At 42.6% G+C, this 21,043-nt stretch overlaps 1 protein-coding gene and 1 long non-coding RNA gene across 10 annotated transcripts in view; one reads left to right on the top strand and one right to left on the bottom strand.

The window, feature by feature from the left end:
- The window catches only part of LOC142018581 (uncharacterized), a 69,022-nt gene extending 68,524 nt beyond the window's left edge, over positions 1 to 498 (bottom strand). Inside the window, exon 1 of the long non-coding RNA XR_012646860.1 lies at positions 405 to 498. This is a non-coding gene — a long non-coding RNA (uncharacterized LOC142018581). The remainder of the gene's footprint in view (positions 1 to 404) is intronic.
- The window catches only part of RASSF8 (Ras association domain family member 8), a 130,545-nt gene that overhangs the window by 88,870 nt on the left and 20,632 nt on the right, over positions 1 to 21,043 (top strand). For all 9 annotated transcript variants that reach the window (XM_075004507.1, XM_075004499.1, XM_075004482.1 and 6 more), the window contains one exon: positions 12,913 to 13,116. In XM_075004507.1, coding sequence (XP_074860608.1) covers positions 12,999 to 13,116 — 118 coding nt within the window. In that variant the 5' untranslated portion in view covers positions 12,913 to 12,998. The remainder of the gene's footprint in view (positions 1 to 12,912; positions 13,117 to 21,043) is intronic.

Here is a 21,043-nt window from a genome sequence, read left to right as displayed (position 1 = left end):
TTAAAACATGGTGTGCTGGTTGAGTCTTAAATGCTTGGTGGTATTTGTTTCAGAAACTTAATTTATGTATTTGCATTGAGATAATTTATTATGGCTACATGTGCAGTAAGCCATATGTGTAATTTAAAATTTCTAAGCCACTATCTTTGTTTATTTTTAAAATTCATTTGTAATTCGTATTTTTTTCTTGGATTGCTTCAGTGAAAGCATTAAGATTGAAATGTCACTTCATTCCACACCTGTAGCTTTCTCAAAAATATAGTACTGGAGGTTGATATTTTCTTAGGTTTTGCCCTCAGCCTAGAAATAAGGGAGAGTAGTTAGAGGATCTGTGGGTTTTTTTGAGATTCATAGATTAGCATTAATCCTTCATGTTAGGAGAAGGTAGAAAATGTTTTCCATACCTGTTAATTACTTTCAAATGCCTTCTTCCCACCCCCTCTTCATTTTGAAAACTGTTGCCTCACAACGAAGAAGTTTGACAGGTACTATTTTGTGTTCCTGAATGAACTGTTTAAAAAAAAAAAAAGAAAGAAAATTGATGTAGCTTCACAAAAACAACTCTTAAACTACTTACTGTTGAAATTTGAGATGGTTACTTCATTAGTGCTCTGGTCTAAATGAAGGCAATTGTTGTGGACAAATGTCTCCAGTCATATTCCTGACAAGGTCTTAAGCATTGTCACAAAACATGTACAGGGATATTGTGAAGTGTGAACAAACAGGAATTGTCTGCCTGGACTGATATTTAGTGAAGCCCATTAAGAAAGTAACCTGTTTTCATACAGCAATGAGAAGAAACACCATTATAAATTGAAGATATTTGGTGAGATACTCAGACTGTACTTATGGCATAATGGGAATTTTGAAGCAATTTGCATGCACTATAGTATGTTAATCTTATAAATCTTCGTGCTTCAATAGAATTAATTTCCTAGATCTTGTTCTACTCCAGATCACATTAAACTGTGCAGATATGGACCACGTGCATAAGCCATCCAGAAGTTACCTCTGCTGAAAGTTGCTGTTTTCAGTAGTGTTGCATTTGTTACATAGGCTCAGTAAATTCTGCATAATTCTGGAACAGATTAAGTGAGATTTTTTTGAACAATTGGACTACTGAAGGGGCCAAAGAGGTCACCACAATGTGAAGAGTTTATCTGTTGACTTGACATGGAATGACTGAACTCTTCTGTATGCTAAGCAGGTGACATCCAGATAGCATCAACATTGGTTTCCCTTTGCTGCAGCAGCAACACAATGCGTCCTAGCTCTAAAGTCTCTTTCCTAATGGTGGCAAAATAAGAGGGAATTAAATAGGCCATCTGTTCCATAGGTGTACCTTCAATTTTGTTTCCCAGCAATCAGTTTTGTGGTGCTTCTAGGATACTTTCAGGTATATTGAAGTGTGCCAAGCCTCACTGCGCCTTGACTCATACTTCTGAAGCACTTTGGTAAGGGTTAAATTATATGCTTTTGAAACTATTAGCAGTGCAAAGTATTGTCCAAAGGCAACGGCAGTGTGTAGGGCTTGACTCTGTATTTGTGAGGCTTTAAGGTTATCCTTCAGCTCCCCAAGTACGTTATGATACAGCTTGATTCAGCACTGAGAGGAGTCACAGCTCAGCCCTACTCAAAGATGTAGCCAATCACCAACAGGAGTGAGAGATGGGATCCAGAGATATGCCCTACATTCTAGCACTGATGCATCTGTTCCAGCAGCATCTCTGTAGGATAAGAGCTGGACTTGATCATGGGGTCTGCAGCTCAGTCAGTGGATTGATCAAGTGGGCATAGTAGGGAAATGATGACAGGCTCCATCTTTCCCATTCACAGCAGCAAGGCAATAAAGAAAGGAAAGAGGCCATGCCAAACTAAGGCATCGGATCAGCGGGCTTCAATCAGCATGGCTGGTGGGGGATGTAGCTGTAAAGCTTTCTTTCTCAAGGGAGAAGGAGGCAAAAATCACATACTAGGAGAGGTCCAAAAATGAAAAATAGGGACAAGGGGGTGGATTGAAGGAATGGAGATGTTAAATCGGGGGGATAAGTATAAAGACAAATTTCAAGGTTGTGGGTGAGCATAGGAACAGAAGAGGCAGAAATTTTTAAAATATTGAATTTGTGTAAGATTGGAGGGGTTAAGTGTTACTAATCCAGCTGACATTAGTCTTAATAAGATTTGTAGCCAAAAGAAATAAAATTTTATATGTAAAATATACCCCTTCAACCTATGCTCCCAACAGCCTTCCTCAAAAAAGAAAAATTTGCCCTGCCCAGTTTGTTTGTTTTTTCTTAAAGAAAGAAATAAAAGGTAAAGGGAAGATTCTGCAATTTTCCCCACCTCATTGAAACCACTGAGAGAGAGGAAATTGTCAAGTATCAGAGGTTTATTGGTACAAGTTTGCTATGAATTCTGTTGTTCTAAGTAAGGTTGCCAACATCCAGGAATTCATCCAAAGTTGGCAGTACTAGACTAACACTAAACCGTAAGGCTATGATTCATTTCCTCAGTTCTGTGCTGTGCCGTTAAGGACTCGAAACAAGTTAAAATGACAGTGATGTAGCCAGCTATTGCTAGATTGCTACTTACGATGTTACTTGGATACAGATCAGCTAAATATCTTGTATCAGAATAATCCTTGGAGTCTTTCAGGATTTTGGGTGGGCTTCTTTCCCTGTCTGTAGGTGAGACTTCCATGAAGCTACTTATTGCTAGGGAATATATCTTCCAGTTAGTGATGTTCAGAGAGACTTTGTCCATTAGTGCTTTCTGGCACTGCTACATCCAAAATTTACTCTGTTTCCTTTGTTCTGATCCTGCAAGGCTTTTAAATGGAACTGATTTTTATTTTGACATGGACATGAGTTAGGCCTGTGAATGTTGCTTAATTTGGAATGAAAGAGGTGCCAGGTGTCAACCAACTTTTCTTTCTACTTTTGTAACTTGGTAAATCAACTAAGTGAGGAGATCCAGGTAATATGGGCCATATTGGAAAAAGGCACAGAGGAGAGAATGGTGAAGAAGGCTTTGATAGTCTAACTTGTAAATGTTTGGCTCAGATTAAGACGTAGTTGAAGCAAAATCCCAGACCTAAAGCCTTCAAGAACTTTAGAACATTGCTGATAAAAGCAGTACTATGACTCGTGCCCATCTCTTGTACAGGTATGCTTCAAATCTCTTTGGGTATAGAAATATGATAGAAAAATCAGTCATGCTAACTGCTTTTTCTAGTCCAGGAACTAGAACAATAGGTTCCAGATTTTTTTGGCTGAATTACATTCAAATCTACAAGCTACTTGAAGTTCAGTTAACTGTTTAGTGTGAGAGGTTCAAGCTAGTTCTTATTTTTATCCACTCCTGGATATGGTAACTAATTTATATGCAATTCAGGGAAAGAGCTGAGGCAAGAGCCATGTTCTGTGCTTGGGAAGTGCTTACCGTATTTTGACTGCTAATTCCAGTGTAAATAATTGTTTTGTTATCAACAGAAACCTCAGTGACAAGGAAGAAAAACCAATACCTGGACAATATTAGCATTTCTAGCAACACTCTGAATTGAACACAACAGAACCTATAGCCTCCCAGCACATCTGACAACCTATATTGGGGCATGATCCCTCACTCTGACAGGCCTTGGATGACGGGCCTTTGTTTTCCTACAGAGAGTCACCCAACCTCAAGAAAATAATCACCAGCAGCCACACACCATACTACAGAAACGCTAACCTAGGGACCTATCCCTGGCACAAACCGTGTTGAGAGCTCTGCCCACATATCTAAACTAGCGACACTATCAGTGGACCTAACAACACCAGCCACGTGATCAGGGGCTCATACACCTGCACATACATTAATGCGATATATGACATCATATGCCAGTAATGCCCTTCTGCCATGTACACTGGACAAACTGAACAGTCTCTGCACCAAAGGATGTATGGACATAAATTAGACAGCCTGAATTGGAATACACACAAACCCAGAGGGGAACATTTTCACTTCCCTGGACATTCAATAAAGGATTTAAAAGTAGCCATTCTTCTACAAAAGGATTTTACCACAAGATCACAGAAGGAGATATCTGCATTGGAGTTTATTTGCAAATCTGACACTTTTTAAATCAAGCCTTAATGGGGAGTTCAGTTATCTTACACATTAGAAGGGCAATTTCTCCACTTTTGATATTCACAGGAATGGTATCATTATCGTCGTCAACAACAACAACAACCATGGGCTCAGCGTCCATTGCTGTCCAACGTCTCCCTCATTATTTCCTTTCATCTTTCCTTGTCCAGTGAGGAGTGGCTTAGTTTCTGCAGACTAGCCCCACGCTAATCTACTATATCATCTGCCCATTCTCTGTTTGGGTCTGCCTCTCCTATATGAACCATCCAATATCCTCTTCTACGAGTCTTTTGTTATCATCCTGTCCCATATCTTTACAACTTGCTGCTAAACATGCACGTCTCCAAGATGCCTGGCTTCGTTCCTAAGCTAATCGCTTTGCTTTTCCAGATCTTACCCATTGCCTTCAAACTCACTTTGCTGTTCTAGTTGCTGTGTCCTTCTTACAACTGTGATGTTCCTCCCCAGATATATGAACTTCTCTGCGTTCTCTAGTTCAATCCCGTCTACACTGACCTTCCTTCCTATTTCCTTATTTCCAAATACCATTGTCTTCATTTTATTTATGTTCACAATCAGTCTGTACCGCTTCCCTTTTTTAGCACCTGCACCATTCTCACTAGCTTCTCTTCATCTTCCTCAATGATATCTAAACAATCCACGAACCTCAAGTTGTTAATTCTCATCCCATGCGTCAATAACCCTTCCACCTCTTCTTTGATATTGTCCATTGCTCTCTAGGTGCATGATGAATATACTCAATGGTATCGGATCTCCTCGTCTCTTACCTCTACTCATTCTAAACCAACTTCCCAACTCTCCACATGTTCTTACTGCTGCATTCACATTGTTGTTGATATCCTTCAACAGCCGTATCAGTCTCCTATCCACTCCATACAGCTCCAGCACCACCCAAGTCACTTTCTGATCTGTGCTGTCAAATACCTTCTGAAAAATCAATGAAGCAATTGTAGGTGGTGTTCTTTCATCAAGCTTTCTGTGCTGTCGATCTCAATGCCAATATCTGTTGTATGGTACTTCTGTCTTCCCTGACTCCCTCTTGTTCTTCTATCTGCCATCTCAGTCTTTCTGTAAGTGTCGTCATTGTCATCGTTGTCGTCAACACCTTGATAAGATGACTCATTTGGGCAATCAGTCTGTAGTTCTTGCGCTCCAACATGCTTCCTTTCTTGTGTATTGTCACTAGCACGGATCTTTTCCATTCCTTAGGTGCCTTCCCTTTCTTTCCAGGCTATATTACATTGTCAGTGTATTTCCTGAATTGTACTTTCTCTGCCATATTTGATCATCTCTCCCAGGATCTAATTTCCAGGGCTCTTATTATTTAATATTTCACAGCTTTTTTTGCTTCCTCCTTTGAAATGTCCAGTCTTGCTCTCAATGGGCAACTGAGCTCTTTCAGTTCTTTGATCAGTCTCTCTGAGACACTCAAGTCCAGCTGTGCTTTGTACAGATTGGTGCAATATATTGTCCATCGCTTCATGACCTTCTTGTTCATGAGTACCTCATCATTCTCATCTTTGATTTGCCATCTGCTTTGGCTGCCACTTCCTGTTAATATTCCTATAATTTTATACTCCTTCCTGATCTTACATTTGCTGTAATACCTCCTGTCACTTCACAGTTCTCCTTTAGCCATTTCACCTTATCCATTCTGGCTGCTTTACTTACCTTATTGCATTTCACTCTATATTGCTGTTCTGCCCTTTTAGAAACTTCCCTTTTGATTTTCAACACTCTCTTCTCTTGGACCAACTTCAGTGTCTCCTGAATGATCTGCTTCTTATTTATCTTTTTCTTCTGAAACCATCTGCTGGATTGCCCCTTCTATCACCATGGCTATCCCTTTGACCCTGTTATCTAGGTCCTTCTGTGTGCCTGCATTACTATCTTCTTTTTGAGCGCTGCTCTGTATGCATTCCCTATTTCTTCCTTATCTTACCTTACCATGTCTCTTCTTAAATTGTGTCTTATACTTTGGGTTTCATCTTGATGATCGCAATCACTAGACTTTGGTCCAAGTCTATATCCACTACGTGGAAAATTCGGCACTACTGTACTGATTTTACCCATCTTCTTGTCAAGATCATATCTATCATGTTCTTGGACTTCTTGTTTTTCAACCGCTATGTCTGCTTCCTACAGTCCTGTTGTTGGAATCTCGTGATGCTATGAAGCATGAGATGATGAGCTGCAAACTCTAGTAGTTTCTTGCCTCGTTCATTTCTTTCTCTGAACCCAAACCCTCCCATAACTCTCTCCGAGCCTTCGTTGTCTGTGGCAGCTGTCCCTCTTAACTTGCTGCTTCTACTAGTCCTATTAATGACAGGAGACCCCCCTCTTTTTTTCCCTCCTTCCTTCCCCCCTCCCATGCCATATAAACTCTGGATTTTAACTGTCTACCCCAAATCTAAGTAAGTGGGTCATTCCCACAAAAGCTCAGTACTTAACGAATAAATCTGGTAGTCTTTAAGGTGCTGCAGTACTGCTTGTTGTTTGTGAATTGAATAAGTGTGGGGTAGGGGGGAAATCAGATTGTAGTAGAAAAGGAAGTCTAGATTCAGAGGCAAGTAGATTTGTTTGTTTGTGTAAAGAGATGATTATAAAAGCCAAAAGATTTTTCTCCTTTCTCAAATATTCCTGTAAACTTTTTATAGTAGTGTTATAATCCAGATTCGTTCCACATTGTATTAGATTGATAAAACTTGAGCTTTATTTGGAAGCATATTATACATATATAATTCTGTATTCACTACATCAGAGCACAATGTTGAAAGTCTGTATTGTTCCATTTGGCAGACATTAAGAAGCCTAACGTATTAATGTCTTCGGTGATCATGAAGCTGTTTCATTCAGTCCTGTTTGAGCGCTGATGTCATGGTGATCGAAGCTCGTATAATTGGCTGTTTGTGTTTTTTTGTTTTTTGCTTTCCTTTTCCTGTTTTTTTCCAGTAAATTTATTTTGCCCTTTTTAAATTTGCAAATGTCAGTATTTTGCTTTTAACTTGCACTATTGCAAAAGAGATTATATTATTCATATGGTTTGCTGTTTTAGAAGCAGGAAGAGACTGCAGTAGTCTGCTAAATTTATTTGAAAAAAATTAAGGCATTCAAAAAATGGAAGTGCAAAGCCATGTGCTACACTGAATGCTGGACTGTTCATTTATATATGCTGTCAAGGGGAGGTTGGAGGGAATGCAAGCTGTCTTGTTAAATTAAAGTAATACTTTGGATGTTGACAGACAGACAAGAACAATTAAGGCTGTTGGGTGCTTTGACGTCTGTTTTGTCACACAGAGATATGGCTTGTTATGTGCCAATAAATCTGAACTGTCCACTTTCAGCAGCATATTAAATTAATTAGCAAAGTTCTTTACATTTTCACTTGGAATGTTAAATCTGTTTATTTGTGAAGACAGCCTTTCCAGGAATAAACAATTAAAAGTGACTAATGGAGACTTTTTATGAGGTTTTTCAGCCATTCTGTTATATTGTGGGCCAATAAAAGACCTTCTTAGTGATAGGTACCTGGCAGTAGTCATCCAGATGACCAATTTCAGCATTTGCACTGGTAATACTTGCATATATGGTTGTGTTTTGAAATACAAATTTAGGTTTAGGAAATGCATTTTTAAACTGTTAAACCCCTCTGTGGATTAAGTTTACACTATGCTTACTAAATGAATGTAACTGTTCAAGAAGCAGAATTCTTGAGTCTGGACTTGTTGCTTTGAGTTTAAAGAACTGAAAATATTTGAGATCTGCTTTTAGTTATACACCTAGAATCAAATATTCACTAGTGCTTGTTTTTGTATTTTGAAATATATATCTCACTTCATTGTGCTTTCTGTGTGCTGAAGGCAAACACAACAGAAAGGCCTGCATCATCATGGACTTCAGTGGGTGCTGGTTCAGGCGCTATGCATGCAGGAGGGAAAAGGGAGCTCATTGCTGTTTTTGTGTAACACACTCTCCCTAATGAGGGTAACTATGCCTCCTGAACAGCACTTCAGATAACAGCCTGTTGTAGCACCAGGCTGCTGGGTTTAAAACTGAATAATTTCTCATACATTATAGCCATTGGGCTGGACTGACGAATATGTGCATCTTAAGGAGAATGCAGTTCAGTTTGCAAGTACGCTCATCCCTTGTTAAACAAGTACTTTTACTTATGAGTACTTGCTAAAACGAGGGACACGCATGCTTTGTTCACTAGACGAGTGACTTCCCCCTGCTAATACGAGCCTCACCCCCACCCTATGGCTCCAGCCTATCACAGCCTGACCTCCTGCTGGCTCCATAGCCCCAACCAGCCACAGCCTGAACACTCCCCCCCCACCCCCCTGCTGGCCCGCAGCTTCCCCCACTACCTGGTCCACTCCCAACACCCACCCAGCCCGGTCCCCCAGCCCACCCCCCCAGGTAAGTTGAGGACTTACTGCTAGTGCAGCCCAGAGGAGCCATCAGTACCTCCAGCTGCGCATGTCAAAGCGCCTCCTGCCACAGGACGGGCTGGCTGCATGCTGCAAACCCGCTCTGGCCTTGTGGTGGGGTGCCCACAGCCATGTGGTCAGGTGCCTCCAGCCATGCTCCGCAGCTCCCTTGGGCCTGGCTCCACCTGCTCTCAACACCCTCCCCACTGGCTTGCGGGTCCCCCTCCACCATCCAACCTGGCTCAGCCCACTCCCAATGCCCTCGCCCACCCAGCTCGCAGCTCCCCCTGCACCCTCCAGCCCAGTTTGGCCCGCTCTCAATGCTCTCCCTGCAAGCTTGCAGCTCTCCCCCCATGCATCCTCTGGCCCAGCCCACCCCATCCCACCTGACCTGCAGCCTGGCCTGGCCTGGCCTGGCCTGCTCCCAACACTCCCCTGGCCCACAGGACGCCCCAACTCATCCTGCTCCTGATTGCCCCCCCACCTCGCAGCTCACAGCTCCCCCTGCACCCTCTGGCCCAGCCTGTCCAGCCCAGCCTGCTTCCAACACTCCCTCGGCCCACATTATACCCCAGTCCATCCAGCTCCCAATGTCCTCCCCAGACACGCACTGGCTTGCAGCTGCCCCCACACCCTCTGGCCCACCTTGGCTTGCTCCAAACACTCCCCCGGCCTGCTGCACCCTCTTTGGGTGCCGCTGGTGCAGCCCAGAGGAACGAGCCGCCACCTCCTGCCCTGGAGCCACCACCAGGTTTTAACCCTCCCTCCCGCTCATGGGCCCAAACTGCCCCCAGCCTTTAACCCTCTCCAACCCGCCCCCCCCAAACCCAAGGTTCACTCACCTTCCAAAAGCAGAGCCACCTGCTGCCACTCCTTCCCCGAGTTAGGAGCACTAGGAACCAATCAGAGACTTTAACGTGTATTTTAATGGTAATTTAGTGTCCCTCTTACGAGTTTTCGCCTATGAGGAGAAAGTTGGGAACCAATTGTGCTCCATATTGCGAGGGATAGTAAAATGTGAACTATTAAGCACTTACTATGAATTCTTTCTGTCCCAAATATATCTCCAAGCACAACTGTATTAAAGCTATCAGCAAAATAAGGCTACAGCTATTTTGTACAACCAGACCTTCTTTTTCTCTTGTTAATCCCCTGTAAGTAACTTTCAGATCTTTTTTTTTCTTTTTTCTTGGTTTCTGTGTTGTCTACTTTCTTGGTACTTAACTCTTTGAAAACGTCGTCGTCTCTTGTTTGATCACCTCTTATCCATGTGGGATTACACAAATATTTCCTTTCCTTTCCTGAATTAACTTTGGCTTACTTTTTTGTATCTGTTTAAATAATTCAGCTGTCTTATGTTTTAAACAGCAAACAAACATCACTGGTCTCCTATCTGAAGCCATCTAGGTAATGCTTCCCTAGAGTTTGCTTTGAAGTCTTTGAAATTCAACATTTTCACTGTCCTGGCAAGATACTAACTTTTTGTGGGAAATGATGCAGACCGTTCCATTTCAGCATGCGATCTCTCTCTCACTCACACATACGACACAGAGAGGAAGCCGTGCTAGTCTATACACTATCAAAACAAAAAGCAGTCAAGTAGCACTGACTGCTTTTTGTTTTGATATGACACAGAGTACCTTGGAAAGTCGAACTCTTGCAAAATCACATTTATTCTGCGCTGTTTTTGAAACTAAAGCAGACAGACATTGCATAGTTGGACTGTTGTTAATGAGGAAGGTTTATACAGGCATGGGCAAGGAACAAACTGTTCTCATGAGGTGCTCGCAGATGAGTTCTCCCAGCTTTTCGTCTGCTGTGCCTGTTCCTTCATTTCCATCCTTTCAGATGCCTGCATAGTGATGAATTTGGGAATAAATTTGATAATGCTTTTCTGTCTACTCCAAATTAATATGTAAAAGGAAGTATTTTTTTTTTAATCTTGGGAAGTTTTGTTTTTAATGTTGGATATCGTGATGGGGGAGGAGGCAGTGGGCCAATTCTTCAGCCAGAGTAACCTGGCATACTTTTGTTGGAGGCATTGAGAATACCGAATAGTGCCAGCTGCAGATCAGGTGTGTTTTGTCTCTTTTGATGATGTGTGAAGGATTCTGGACTAACAATTAGCATAGCTGGAAACTGAAGGCCACTGTTTGCAAAACAGGTACCAGGTTGGCAGTAGCAATGTGAACATTTCTGCAGAGTCTTCTCAGTGCTCCTCCCTTCAGATCAGTTCTCTTTCCATAGACTCATAGACTTGAAGGTCAAAAGGGACCATCATCATAATGTAATCTGACTTTCACCACAGAACCCTGCCCACCTATTCTTGCAGTAGACCTTTAATCTCTGAGTTCCTGAAGTCCTCAGAACATGGTTTAAAGACTTCAGGTTTTCAGAGACTTCGGTATTTACATTAATTTAAACCTGCAACTGGACAGGTATCCTATGCTCAAGAGCAAAGCAGACCCTCTTCTCTCCTCCCCTGCCTGCTCTCCCCTGCCCTTCAAGATCTCCCAACAATCAACCAAAAGAAAATTCATGCATGAGCCCAAGTATGGCAGTCAGACCCTGAGCAGGTGGGCCATACTCACCAACCAGGCAGCTGGGGGAGAGTTTTTTGAAGCCCACCCCATTTAGCATTCCATGTCTGGTTACTGGGAATGTTTGCTACTGGTACTTGCCAATAGGCCACATTCCAGTGTAGGCAATCCCATCATATATTGTTCATCCATGAACTTATCTAGCTCAGTATTGAAACCAGTGGGTTATTTTGCTCCTACTGCTCCCCTTGGAAAGCTGTTCCAGAATTTCACTTGTTGATGATCAGTTCATGACCATTTGTTCTCATGTCCACATTGACACTTAGAAGGGAAGGAAAGTTATTTATTTATCCCTCTGATGCACTTAGAGAGAGCAGTTATATCTCCCCTAAGCCTGCCTTTAGCTAGGCTAAGCAAGCTAACTTTTCTAAGTCTCCTTTTGTAGGTAGGTTTTACGTTCCATGGAGCGTACTAGTAGCCCTTCTCTGCACCTGTTTGTTTGCATTTATCTATCTTGCCCTCAGAGACCCCAGGATTGCACACACTGTTTCAGATGAGGTCTCACCAGTGCTTTGTATAATGGTACTAATGTTTCCCTACGTCTACTGTATTTTCTTAACTACTTCCTCTTTTAAAATTTGTTCCAAGACCTTCCGTATAATTGAGGTCACACTAACAGGTCTGTGGTTTCCTGGGTCACTTTTTTTCCCATTTCTTAAAAATAGGAACTACATTAGCAATTCTCCGGACATAAGGTATGACCCCTAAGGGTATAGATGGATTTAAAAATCTGTGCAGTTTTATGTGCTCGTTCCATTAATGTTCTTGATATAGATTATCTGCTGTACTCCTAACTTCACGTACCCCCCTCCCAAAGTAGATGGTGAGGTTTATGATGTGGTGCATCTGCGCTAGGAACTGGACAGTTATCACCAAATTGTCTCATGCAGTAAATAGGGCTGGAATGTCCAAAGTATCTTAAAGGTATTAAGCATTCAGTCTCTACTAGGTACAGTGTAAAAAGGGAAGAGGGTGGAGTATGATGCCCTCTCAGTTCAGCAGCCATTAGTTTGGACTTGCTTTGAGCTACTGACAGAGTGCAAAAAGAGTCTGTAACCAGTTAGGCCTCCCTTGAGAGAGTCAATCAGTGTTTTAGGTTCTTTACTTTATTTCTCCTTCTTCTTCTAGCAGCCACTTTCTGCACACTTCTCAAAATGCTGAGTATTCTCTTTGTAAATACTTGCCAAATACTGTGTGGTAGGCAAAAGAAATGAATGAACTCCTAACCTTTATTGTTTAGAGTAAATTAATATAGCTGGGGGCAGAGGAAAGGCTGTTAGCAGAGAGAGACAGACTGGGAAAATTACAATAGTATTTTTTTAAATGTTTTCTTACCTATGTTAGTAAAACTGCAGGCTGTTAAAATCATGCCAGTTTTTAAAATGCCATTTCTGCTAGACATTTTTTTTTGTACGTGTGTGAAATTTTCTCCTCTTAAACCAGAATTATCAGCTTCACTTTCCTGTTCTCGAGAACCACCATAACGTTTCTGTGCTAGGGTTTCCAGCCTTAAAAGAGAACACAGAAATGCCTTCAATATGAATTAATTTACAACACAAATTGTCTCTCTTTCCATGGTAGGTTTGGTATCTTTTGGGGTTTAAAATATTTGACACTGAACTAGGCCTCTTTATCTTCTGCATCATCCCCATTAATCTTACAGAAATGATTGTTTGTAATATAACTTGTCAATGCCTTACACTAAAAGGCAGAATTATTCTCTTTTCTAGATCATCACTGGAAGTCCAGCTCACTGTCCTTTGGTGTAGCTGTAAACATGACTTGACATCCTGAAGCTTGCATTCATGGCTTTTGGATGATCCAGTGCACCATGGAGCTCAAAGTATGGGTGGATGGAGTCCAGAGAATCGTTTGTGGGGTCACTGAAGTCACAACTTGCCAAGAGGTGGTGATTGCCCTTGCTCAGGCTATAGGTATGTGAAATGATCGCATAGCTTGCATGGCGGGGAATGGTTTGGTATGATGCATTTTATTAAACCGTATGGAAGCTGACCTAGTCCCTTGAAAGATGTACTACTCCTGGTTTAATTTTGATTTTTGGGTTTAGTGCGGGAGTGGGGTTGATGGGCTGTGATATACAGAAGATCAAACCGGATGATCTGGTGAGTGTTTTTAGTCGTACATGCTGAGTCTCTCTCTTGTAAGCCCCTCAAAGTTTGGCTAAAATACATAGCTATGATGAGAGCCCTTTAAAATTTGCAAAAGGGAAAAGGGTGCACATATCCTTTTGCAGCTTAGGACGAAAAACATTTGCTTTTGAAATCTGAAAACTTTCTAGTTCTGCCTAACGTTACTTTATAGTTAATAACATGCTGTTCTTTTTTCTAATTTGTAAATACAACCCACGTATTTTCTTTAATAAATGTTAAGGAATAAACTGTCAGTGCTGGTTGCTGAGGAAAAACTGAGTTAGCATAAAATAATTAGATGTCTTGTACAAGCTGCTGCTATTTATTGAAATTACATACATTGCAAATATTCCGAGGTGCCCTTCAATGGAGTGTAGTCTCTTCAGTTCTCTTCTTAATGTTACCCTTTCATTAGCACGGTGATGGTGGGTGTGGTTTGAATATCAGCATAAGAAACTTGTTCGGTGTTCTGGTTGTTCTTTGCTAAAACAGTTTCTGTGGGCATCATTCATTCAAGTATCTGTAGGGTATGTCAATGATGAACACAAAGCCTGAGCTTAGTCTTGCATTTTAGCCCCTTCTTTCATCTACATACAAATCAGTCTGACTCAGATCAGCAAGCACTTGGGATCCACATCATTGGACCTTGATAGGGCCTGGGTCAGAGCCTAACTCCCATTGTGAGGCAGGTCAAAATTCTGTCACTTTTGCAGTGTGGCCACAGACCCAAGTCAGAAGGTCTCTGTAGTGCAGCATGAACATGTCAGCACAGCTGAGACCCAAGTCCAGCAATTGTAAACCAAGGTTTATAGTGTGGTGCTGATGCTCAAGAATGGGCTTAGACCAACATGACTGAGTCCCACAGATCCAGGGTTAGTTGGCAGTCCAGGTATACTCATAGGCTACGGTTACACTACAGTGATCTGTCTACAGAAGTTACCGTCAGAAGAGATGTTCCAACAAAAATTCTGGTGACCGATCATGTCTACGCATAAAAACAGATTGCTCTGACACAAGGGCCCCCTGGAGTGTCTACACAGCTTTTTTGTCAACAATTTATTTTGACAAAATGCATTTTGTGTGTGCACACGCCACGAATTTTGTCTACAGAACCCCAGTTTTATCTACGAAACTCACGAGTGTAACTAGCCATAATGACCAACTGTTCACAGAATCACAGGGCTGGAAGGGACCTCAGGAGGTCATCTAGTACAGCCCCCTGTTCCAAGCAGAATCAAACCCCACTAAGTCGTCCCAGCCAGGACCTTGTCCAGCCGGGACTTAAAAACCTCAAGGGATGGAGACTCCACCATCTCTCTAGGCAACGCATTCCAATGCTCCACCACCCGCCTAGTGAAGTAGTTTTTCCTAATATCTAACCTACACCTCTCCCTCTTCAACTTCAGACCATTACTCCTTGTTCTGCCATCTGACACCACTGAGAACAGTTTTGCACCCTCCTTTTTAGAGCTCCCCTTCAGGAAGTTGAAGGCTGCTATTAAATCACCTCTAAGTCTTCTCTTCCATAAACTAAACAAGCCCAAATCCCTCAGCCTCTCCTGATAGGTCTTGTGCTCCAGCCCCTTAATCATTTTTGTTGCCCTTCGCTGAACCTGCTCCAGCAAATCCACATCCTTTTTATACTGGGAGGCCCAAAACCGGACACAGTATTCCAGATATGGCCTCACCAGTGCCAAATAAAGAGGAATAATTACTTCTCTAGATCTGCTCGAAATGCTCCTCCTAATGCACCCTTGTATGTCGTTAGCCTTCTTGGCTACAAGGGCACACTGTTTACTCATATTCAGCCTTTCATCCACCATAACCCCTAGGTCCCTTTCCATCGTACTGCTGCTGAGCCAGTCAGTCCCCAGCCTGTAACAATGCTTGGGATTCTTCCGCCCCAGGTGCAGGACACTACACTTCTCCTTATTGAACTGCATCAGATTTCTTTTGGCCCAGTCCTCCAATTTATCCAGGTCCCTCTGGATTCTCTCTCTACCCTCCAACAAATCTACCTCTCACCCTAGTTTTGTGTCATCCACAAACTTGCTGAGGGTGCAGTCCCTCATCCAGGTCATTAATAAATATGTTGAATAACACAGGCCTCAGAACCGAGCCTTGTGGCACTCCACTTGAAACAGACTGCCATCCAGATATTGAGCCATTGACCACTATCCGTTGGGCCCAACCATCAAGCCAGCTTTCTATCCATCTTCTAGTCCAAGGATCCAATCCATATTTCCTTAATTTATGGACAAGAATGTTGTGGGAGACCATATCAAAAGCCTTGCTGAAGTCAAGGTATATCACATCCACTGACTTCCCCATGTCTACAGAGCTTGTTACCTCATCATAGAAGCTAATCAGATTAGTCAGGCAGGACTTGCCCCTGGTGAATCCATGTTGGCTACTTTTTGATCACTTTCCCCTCTTCCAAGTGCTCCAAAACGGATTCCTTGAGGATCCCCTCCATTATTTTCCCAGGGATTGAGGTAAGGCTGACAGGTCTATAGTTCTCTGGATTGTCCTTCTTTCCTTTTTTAAAGATGGGCACTACGTTTGCCGCCTTCATCATCGGGTATCTCCCCTGATCTCCAAGAGTCTTCAAGGATAATGGCCAAAGGTTCACCAGTGACCTCTGCCAATTCCCTCAGTACCCTGGGGTGCATTAAATCCAGGCCCATGGACTTATGCACATCTAGTTTTTCCAGATAGCTCAGAACTTGTTCCTTCCCCACAGATGGCTGCCCTCCACCTTCCCATACCACATTGTCTAGGACCTTCATGGGGAAGTTGACTTTGTCTGTGAAGACTGAGGCAAACAAAGCATTGAGTACTTCAGCTTTTCCTGCATCATCTGTCACTAGGTTACCTCCCTCATCCAGTAATGGCCCCACACCTTCTCTGATAACCTGTTTATTGTCCACATGCCTGTAGAAACCCTTCTTGTTACTCTTCACATCCCCTGCCAGCTGCAGTTCCAATTGTGCTTTTGCTTTCCTGATTACTGCCCGGCAGTCTCCAGCTGTATGTTTATGCTCCTCCTTAGTCAGCTGTCCATGTTTCCATTTCTTGTATGCATCCTTTTTTAATTTAAGCTGACTAAGGATTTCCCTGTTAAACCAAGCTGGTTGCCTACCATGTCTGCATTTCTTACTATGCAGCGGGATTGTTTGTTCCTGTGTCTTCAGTAAGACTTCTTTAAAATACTGCCCGTTCTCCAACTTTTTTCCCCTTCATCTTCATTTCCCAAGGGATCCTGCTCATCTGGTCTCTCAGGGAGTCAAAGTCTGCTCTTCTGAAATCAAGGGTCTGTATGTTACTGCTCACCTTTCTTACTTTTGTCCAGATCCTGAAATCTGCGATCTCATGGTCGCTGCAGCCCAGGTTCCCTCCCACTTCTATTTCTTCTATAGTTCTTTCCTGTTTGTGAGCAGCAGGTCAAGTTGCGCACGGTCCCTGGTCGGTTCCTTCAGCACTTGTACCAAGAAGTTATCCCCAACATTCTCCAAAAACTTCCTGGATTGTCTGTGTGCTGATGTATTGGTCTCCCAATAAATGTCCGGATGATTAAAGTCTCCCATGAGAACCAGGGCCTGTGATTTGGAAGCTTCACTTAGCTGCCTGAAGAAAGCCTCATCTATCTCCTCTCCCTGATCTGGTGGTCTATAACAGACACCAACTACATCATCACCTCTGTTACTTCCACCTCTCTAAACTTAATCCAAAGACACTCAACTGGATTTTCTCCTTCCTCATACTGGAGCTCTGAGCAATCACACTGCTCCCTGACACAGAGGGCAACTCCTCCTCCTTTTCTCCCATCTGTCCTTCCTAAACAATTTATAACCTTCCATGACCGTGCTCCAGTTATGTGAATTGTCCCACCAAGTCTCCGTTGTTCCAACCACCTCATACTTGTCTGACTGTGCCAGGGCCTCTAATTCTTCCTGTTTGTTCCCCAGGCTTCTGGCATTAGTGTACAGGCATCTTAGAAGGGGCCGATTGGCCCACTTCCTCCTCTTCACCCAGGAAACCCACTTGATTGTTTCGTCCTCCTTCCACACTTCCCCCGACAAACCTAGTTTAAAGCCCTCCTCACTAGGTTTGCAAGCCTGCCCGCAAAGATGCTCTTTCCTCTTTTAGTGAGGTGGATCCCGTCTCTTCTCAGCAATCTCTGTTCATGAAACAGAATCCCATGGTCAAAGAAACCAAATCTTTCCCTGCTACACCACCTACGCAACCACGCATTTACCTCTGTGATTCGACGATCCCTACATGGACCCCTTCCTTCCACAGGAAGGATAGATGAGAAGACCAACTGTGCTCTGTATTCCTTGATCTTCCTCCCTAGGTTTACGTAATCTGCCGTGATCTCGTCAAAGTTGTTCTTGGCTGTATCATTGGTTCCTACATGAAGAAGTAGGAAGGGGTAATAGTCTACAGGTTTAAGAATGTTGTTGTGTGTGCAGGGCTTTGTTTTTCAAAGTGTGCTTTTGGGGAGGGGAGCAGTGTTGCCAGACTTCTTTTTCTCACTTTGTGTAGGGTTTTAAAAATAGCTACAAAGTCTTGGACCCCGCCCAAACAAGGAAACGCATGCCATGAAGAACCCCTGTGGACACCGTCTCAGCAGAACTGTGATGGGTTAAGAGCAGCAAAGGTCCTTGTCAAGCCCAATATACATAGCCCACTAAGGGGAGTGTTGGCAAATGACCCCTCAAAACCAGTAGCTTTGAGTTCACAACCTTGTGGGATGAACAGAGCAATTCGCTCCTCTTACACCTATTGCTTCTCTGCAAAGTCCAGCAAAAATTGCTGCATCAGTTACATTTGCATCACGTTTTCTTTGCAACAGTGAGAGCTGGAAATGTACTTTTTGTATTAGAATTTTACATTACTGTGACTCCTGGAGCTAAGGGATGAAGGCATATTCCTATAACACCTATCCTTTAAACTGGCCTTGTTTGCCATAGACCCATCGCTAGAACTTTTTTTTTCTTCTTTTCCCCAGATATCACTGTTTCCCTCTCTGCCAGTCCTTTCTCAAATGACCCAACATCTTTCCTGTGCTGCTAGAGCCTACTGAAGACCATCAGACCTGTTTGATAATAGTGGTCTGATGCATCACCCCCATGCAACACAATTTGTATTCTGCATGTATGTCTCTGAACTAAAGTTTTTTGTGTACCAAATATAATGGCTTATGCATTCAAGCCATAAAGACAGGCATTGTAAACGCTATCAGGTGCCAAAATGTAAAGGGCTACTAACCTGGAAGGAGAACAGTGCATTAGTGCCTGTCTCCCTTAGGCCTCCTCTAAAGCCAGCCACAGATTTTGAGGCAGGTTGTACAGCCTTCTGGATGAAAGGACATCTTCTATTTTTTAAAACTCATTCAACAAGGGGAATAATCGTCCAATCTTCTGTTCATTTCTGCCAGCAGCAAGTTAAGTGCCATCTTGTGTGCATCCATACATGCAGATTTGTCCATCCATACCAGCTCGTCAGATATGTTAGTCATAAGTAGGAGCTGCCAGAAGTGCTTTTAAAAAAAAAAAAAAATCATATGCATTCGTAAGCCCCTTCAGTGCCTTAGGAAAACCCTCATCTGGCATATTGTGGTGAATACGAGACAGTCACTATTGGCCTCTATCTTAGTGGGTTCTTCTTGTTCATTTGCAGCATTGTAGAGTCAGCGTCCTAGGTAAGTCACACTGGCCACGTCAAGCTAATCATCATCAGCTTCAGAGATTGGTGTTGGCCTGCTTCCAAAGCTTTGCTGGTACTCTTTGTTTTTTCTGTTACTAACTGTACATGATGATGTGGCCATCCTAGATTAAAACCCATTCCAAAGCTGCACAGACCTTATTAACTTATTTCTTGGCCAATCTGGAATGTAGCAATTATGTCATTCATGCCAGAACAACATGAGGACCTCTTGCAAGTGTGAAACTAATTTGGCAATAGGCTCATCTGATGAAAGCACTGGTCAATGGTAATTGCCAGTAGCCCTTAAAGTCATTCCAAGCTAACAGACTATCTCAAATACAAAGCAGTGGCCTCTTTCCTCAAGTACTGAAGAAAAAAATTCACAAGTGGTTGTAAAAAGGGGGAGGTCAGATAGGGCCACTATACTTTTGAGTTCTGCACTTTGTTTCTGTTTTTTTTCACAGCATAACTCATGCTTCCCTTTTTTGGCTTGTGCTTTTCTGCTCACTCTAGCTGTCTTTCTTTCTTTGTCCCTTCCTCTGCAAGTGTTAGTCTTACTTCTGTCTAGCAGCATCTGACATTTTTCTTCTCTCACAAGTGGAATTCCTTCAACTCAGTCTTAGTCTGGTGCTTTTCCACCTGTATTTCTTTCATCTCCAGTCAAATGGCTGCACTTCATTTATCAGTGATTCTTGTTTGGGCTCACCCAGTTGGTGGATCTCCAATTCCTGGACTTCCACTCTATCCCAGACTCCTTTATTATGTGTTAGGTAGCATTCGGCTATTTCTCCATTCTTTGTTGTGATGAGTGGGCTTCTATGACTCTCCTGTTGGCCAGAGAAGCAACAACAAGCAGAAACACTCTCTCTCCACAGAAGCGTAACCATATATTGCCATTAAGCCTAACTTTCACTCGTGTCTCAATTGCTTCTCTTCTTCATTATTTTAACCAGTTTCATATCAGGATCTTCCCCGTGGTGGCACCCTTTACTACCGCAGACAGAGAAGTATGAATAGTAGTATTTTTTTTTTTAAACCAAAACTAACCTGGACATTCATCACGCACTCCAGTGACCCCCAACTTTTAAACCCTAACCATGATGCCTGCATTCATCATCTCTCCCATTGACAGTGGCCAGTTGGTGCTGTGGGTCTTCAAAAGTTATGAGGCCACAGGCAAAGACAGGTCGCCAACCTGAAAGTGAGGCCTCACGTCACTTGACCATTTAGAGACAGGTGAAAACCTCATGATCTCAGGAAGGAATAGAAAAATCACCAACAGTTTCTTAGCCCTCAATAAGGACTCTGGATGGAAAAGTACCAGACAGACATGTAAGTGGAGGAATGTCATTTGAACACTATTCAAAGTGATGGAGCTATGATAGTTCACACCCATTGAGGACTTACTTCCTGGGAACTTGAGGCCTGACCAGGTGGCAGTGAGTAAGAGTTCTGCCACTTATACACTTGGATGAATGTTAAGGCTTTTAGCTTACACCTTACAAGTTTCTGGTCCTTTCTGTTGGCTCTTCCATGGAAAGCACATTTCTACCTTGTGTCCATCCAGTCTGTGTTGCTGGTGTAAATGGTCAGATATGTTGTAAAAAACGGTGAACTTTTCATGTAGCATCCATATCTCCATCATTTTCAATCCCTTTTATTCCCTTGCTAGACATAGATATACATAGCAAACGATACTGCTCAAAATTTCTAATCAAATTAGATTTGTTTCTATCTCACTTGGAAGCCAAAGTTGAGTAATATGATGTTTTCTAAACCTAGAGGTCAAACAGAAAAGCTGCACATATTTTGAGCTAACTATCACAATTGATGTAAAAAAAATCAGGGTGATCATTATGATCAAAGGAATACCGCTCTCTGATGATACATTTTCCTAGAGAGCTGAAGAAGCTGGAAGTCTTAGCACTCTGGAGAAGATAATGCGCAGTACTCTTTCATAAAGAAGTAGAACTGCCAAGTTGTAGTTAGCGCTACTGAA

The sequence above is a fragment of the Carettochelys insculpta genome, chromosome 1, assembly GCF_033958435.1.
Source record: "Carettochelys insculpta isolate YL-2023 chromosome 1, ASM3395843v1, whole genome shotgun sequence".
Taxonomy (NCBI): Eukaryota; Metazoa; Chordata; order Testudines; family Carettochelyidae; genus Carettochelys; species Carettochelys insculpta.
The sequence above is the reverse complement of the archived record's forward strand: the minus strand, read 5'-3'. Positions and strand labels throughout refer to the sequence as shown.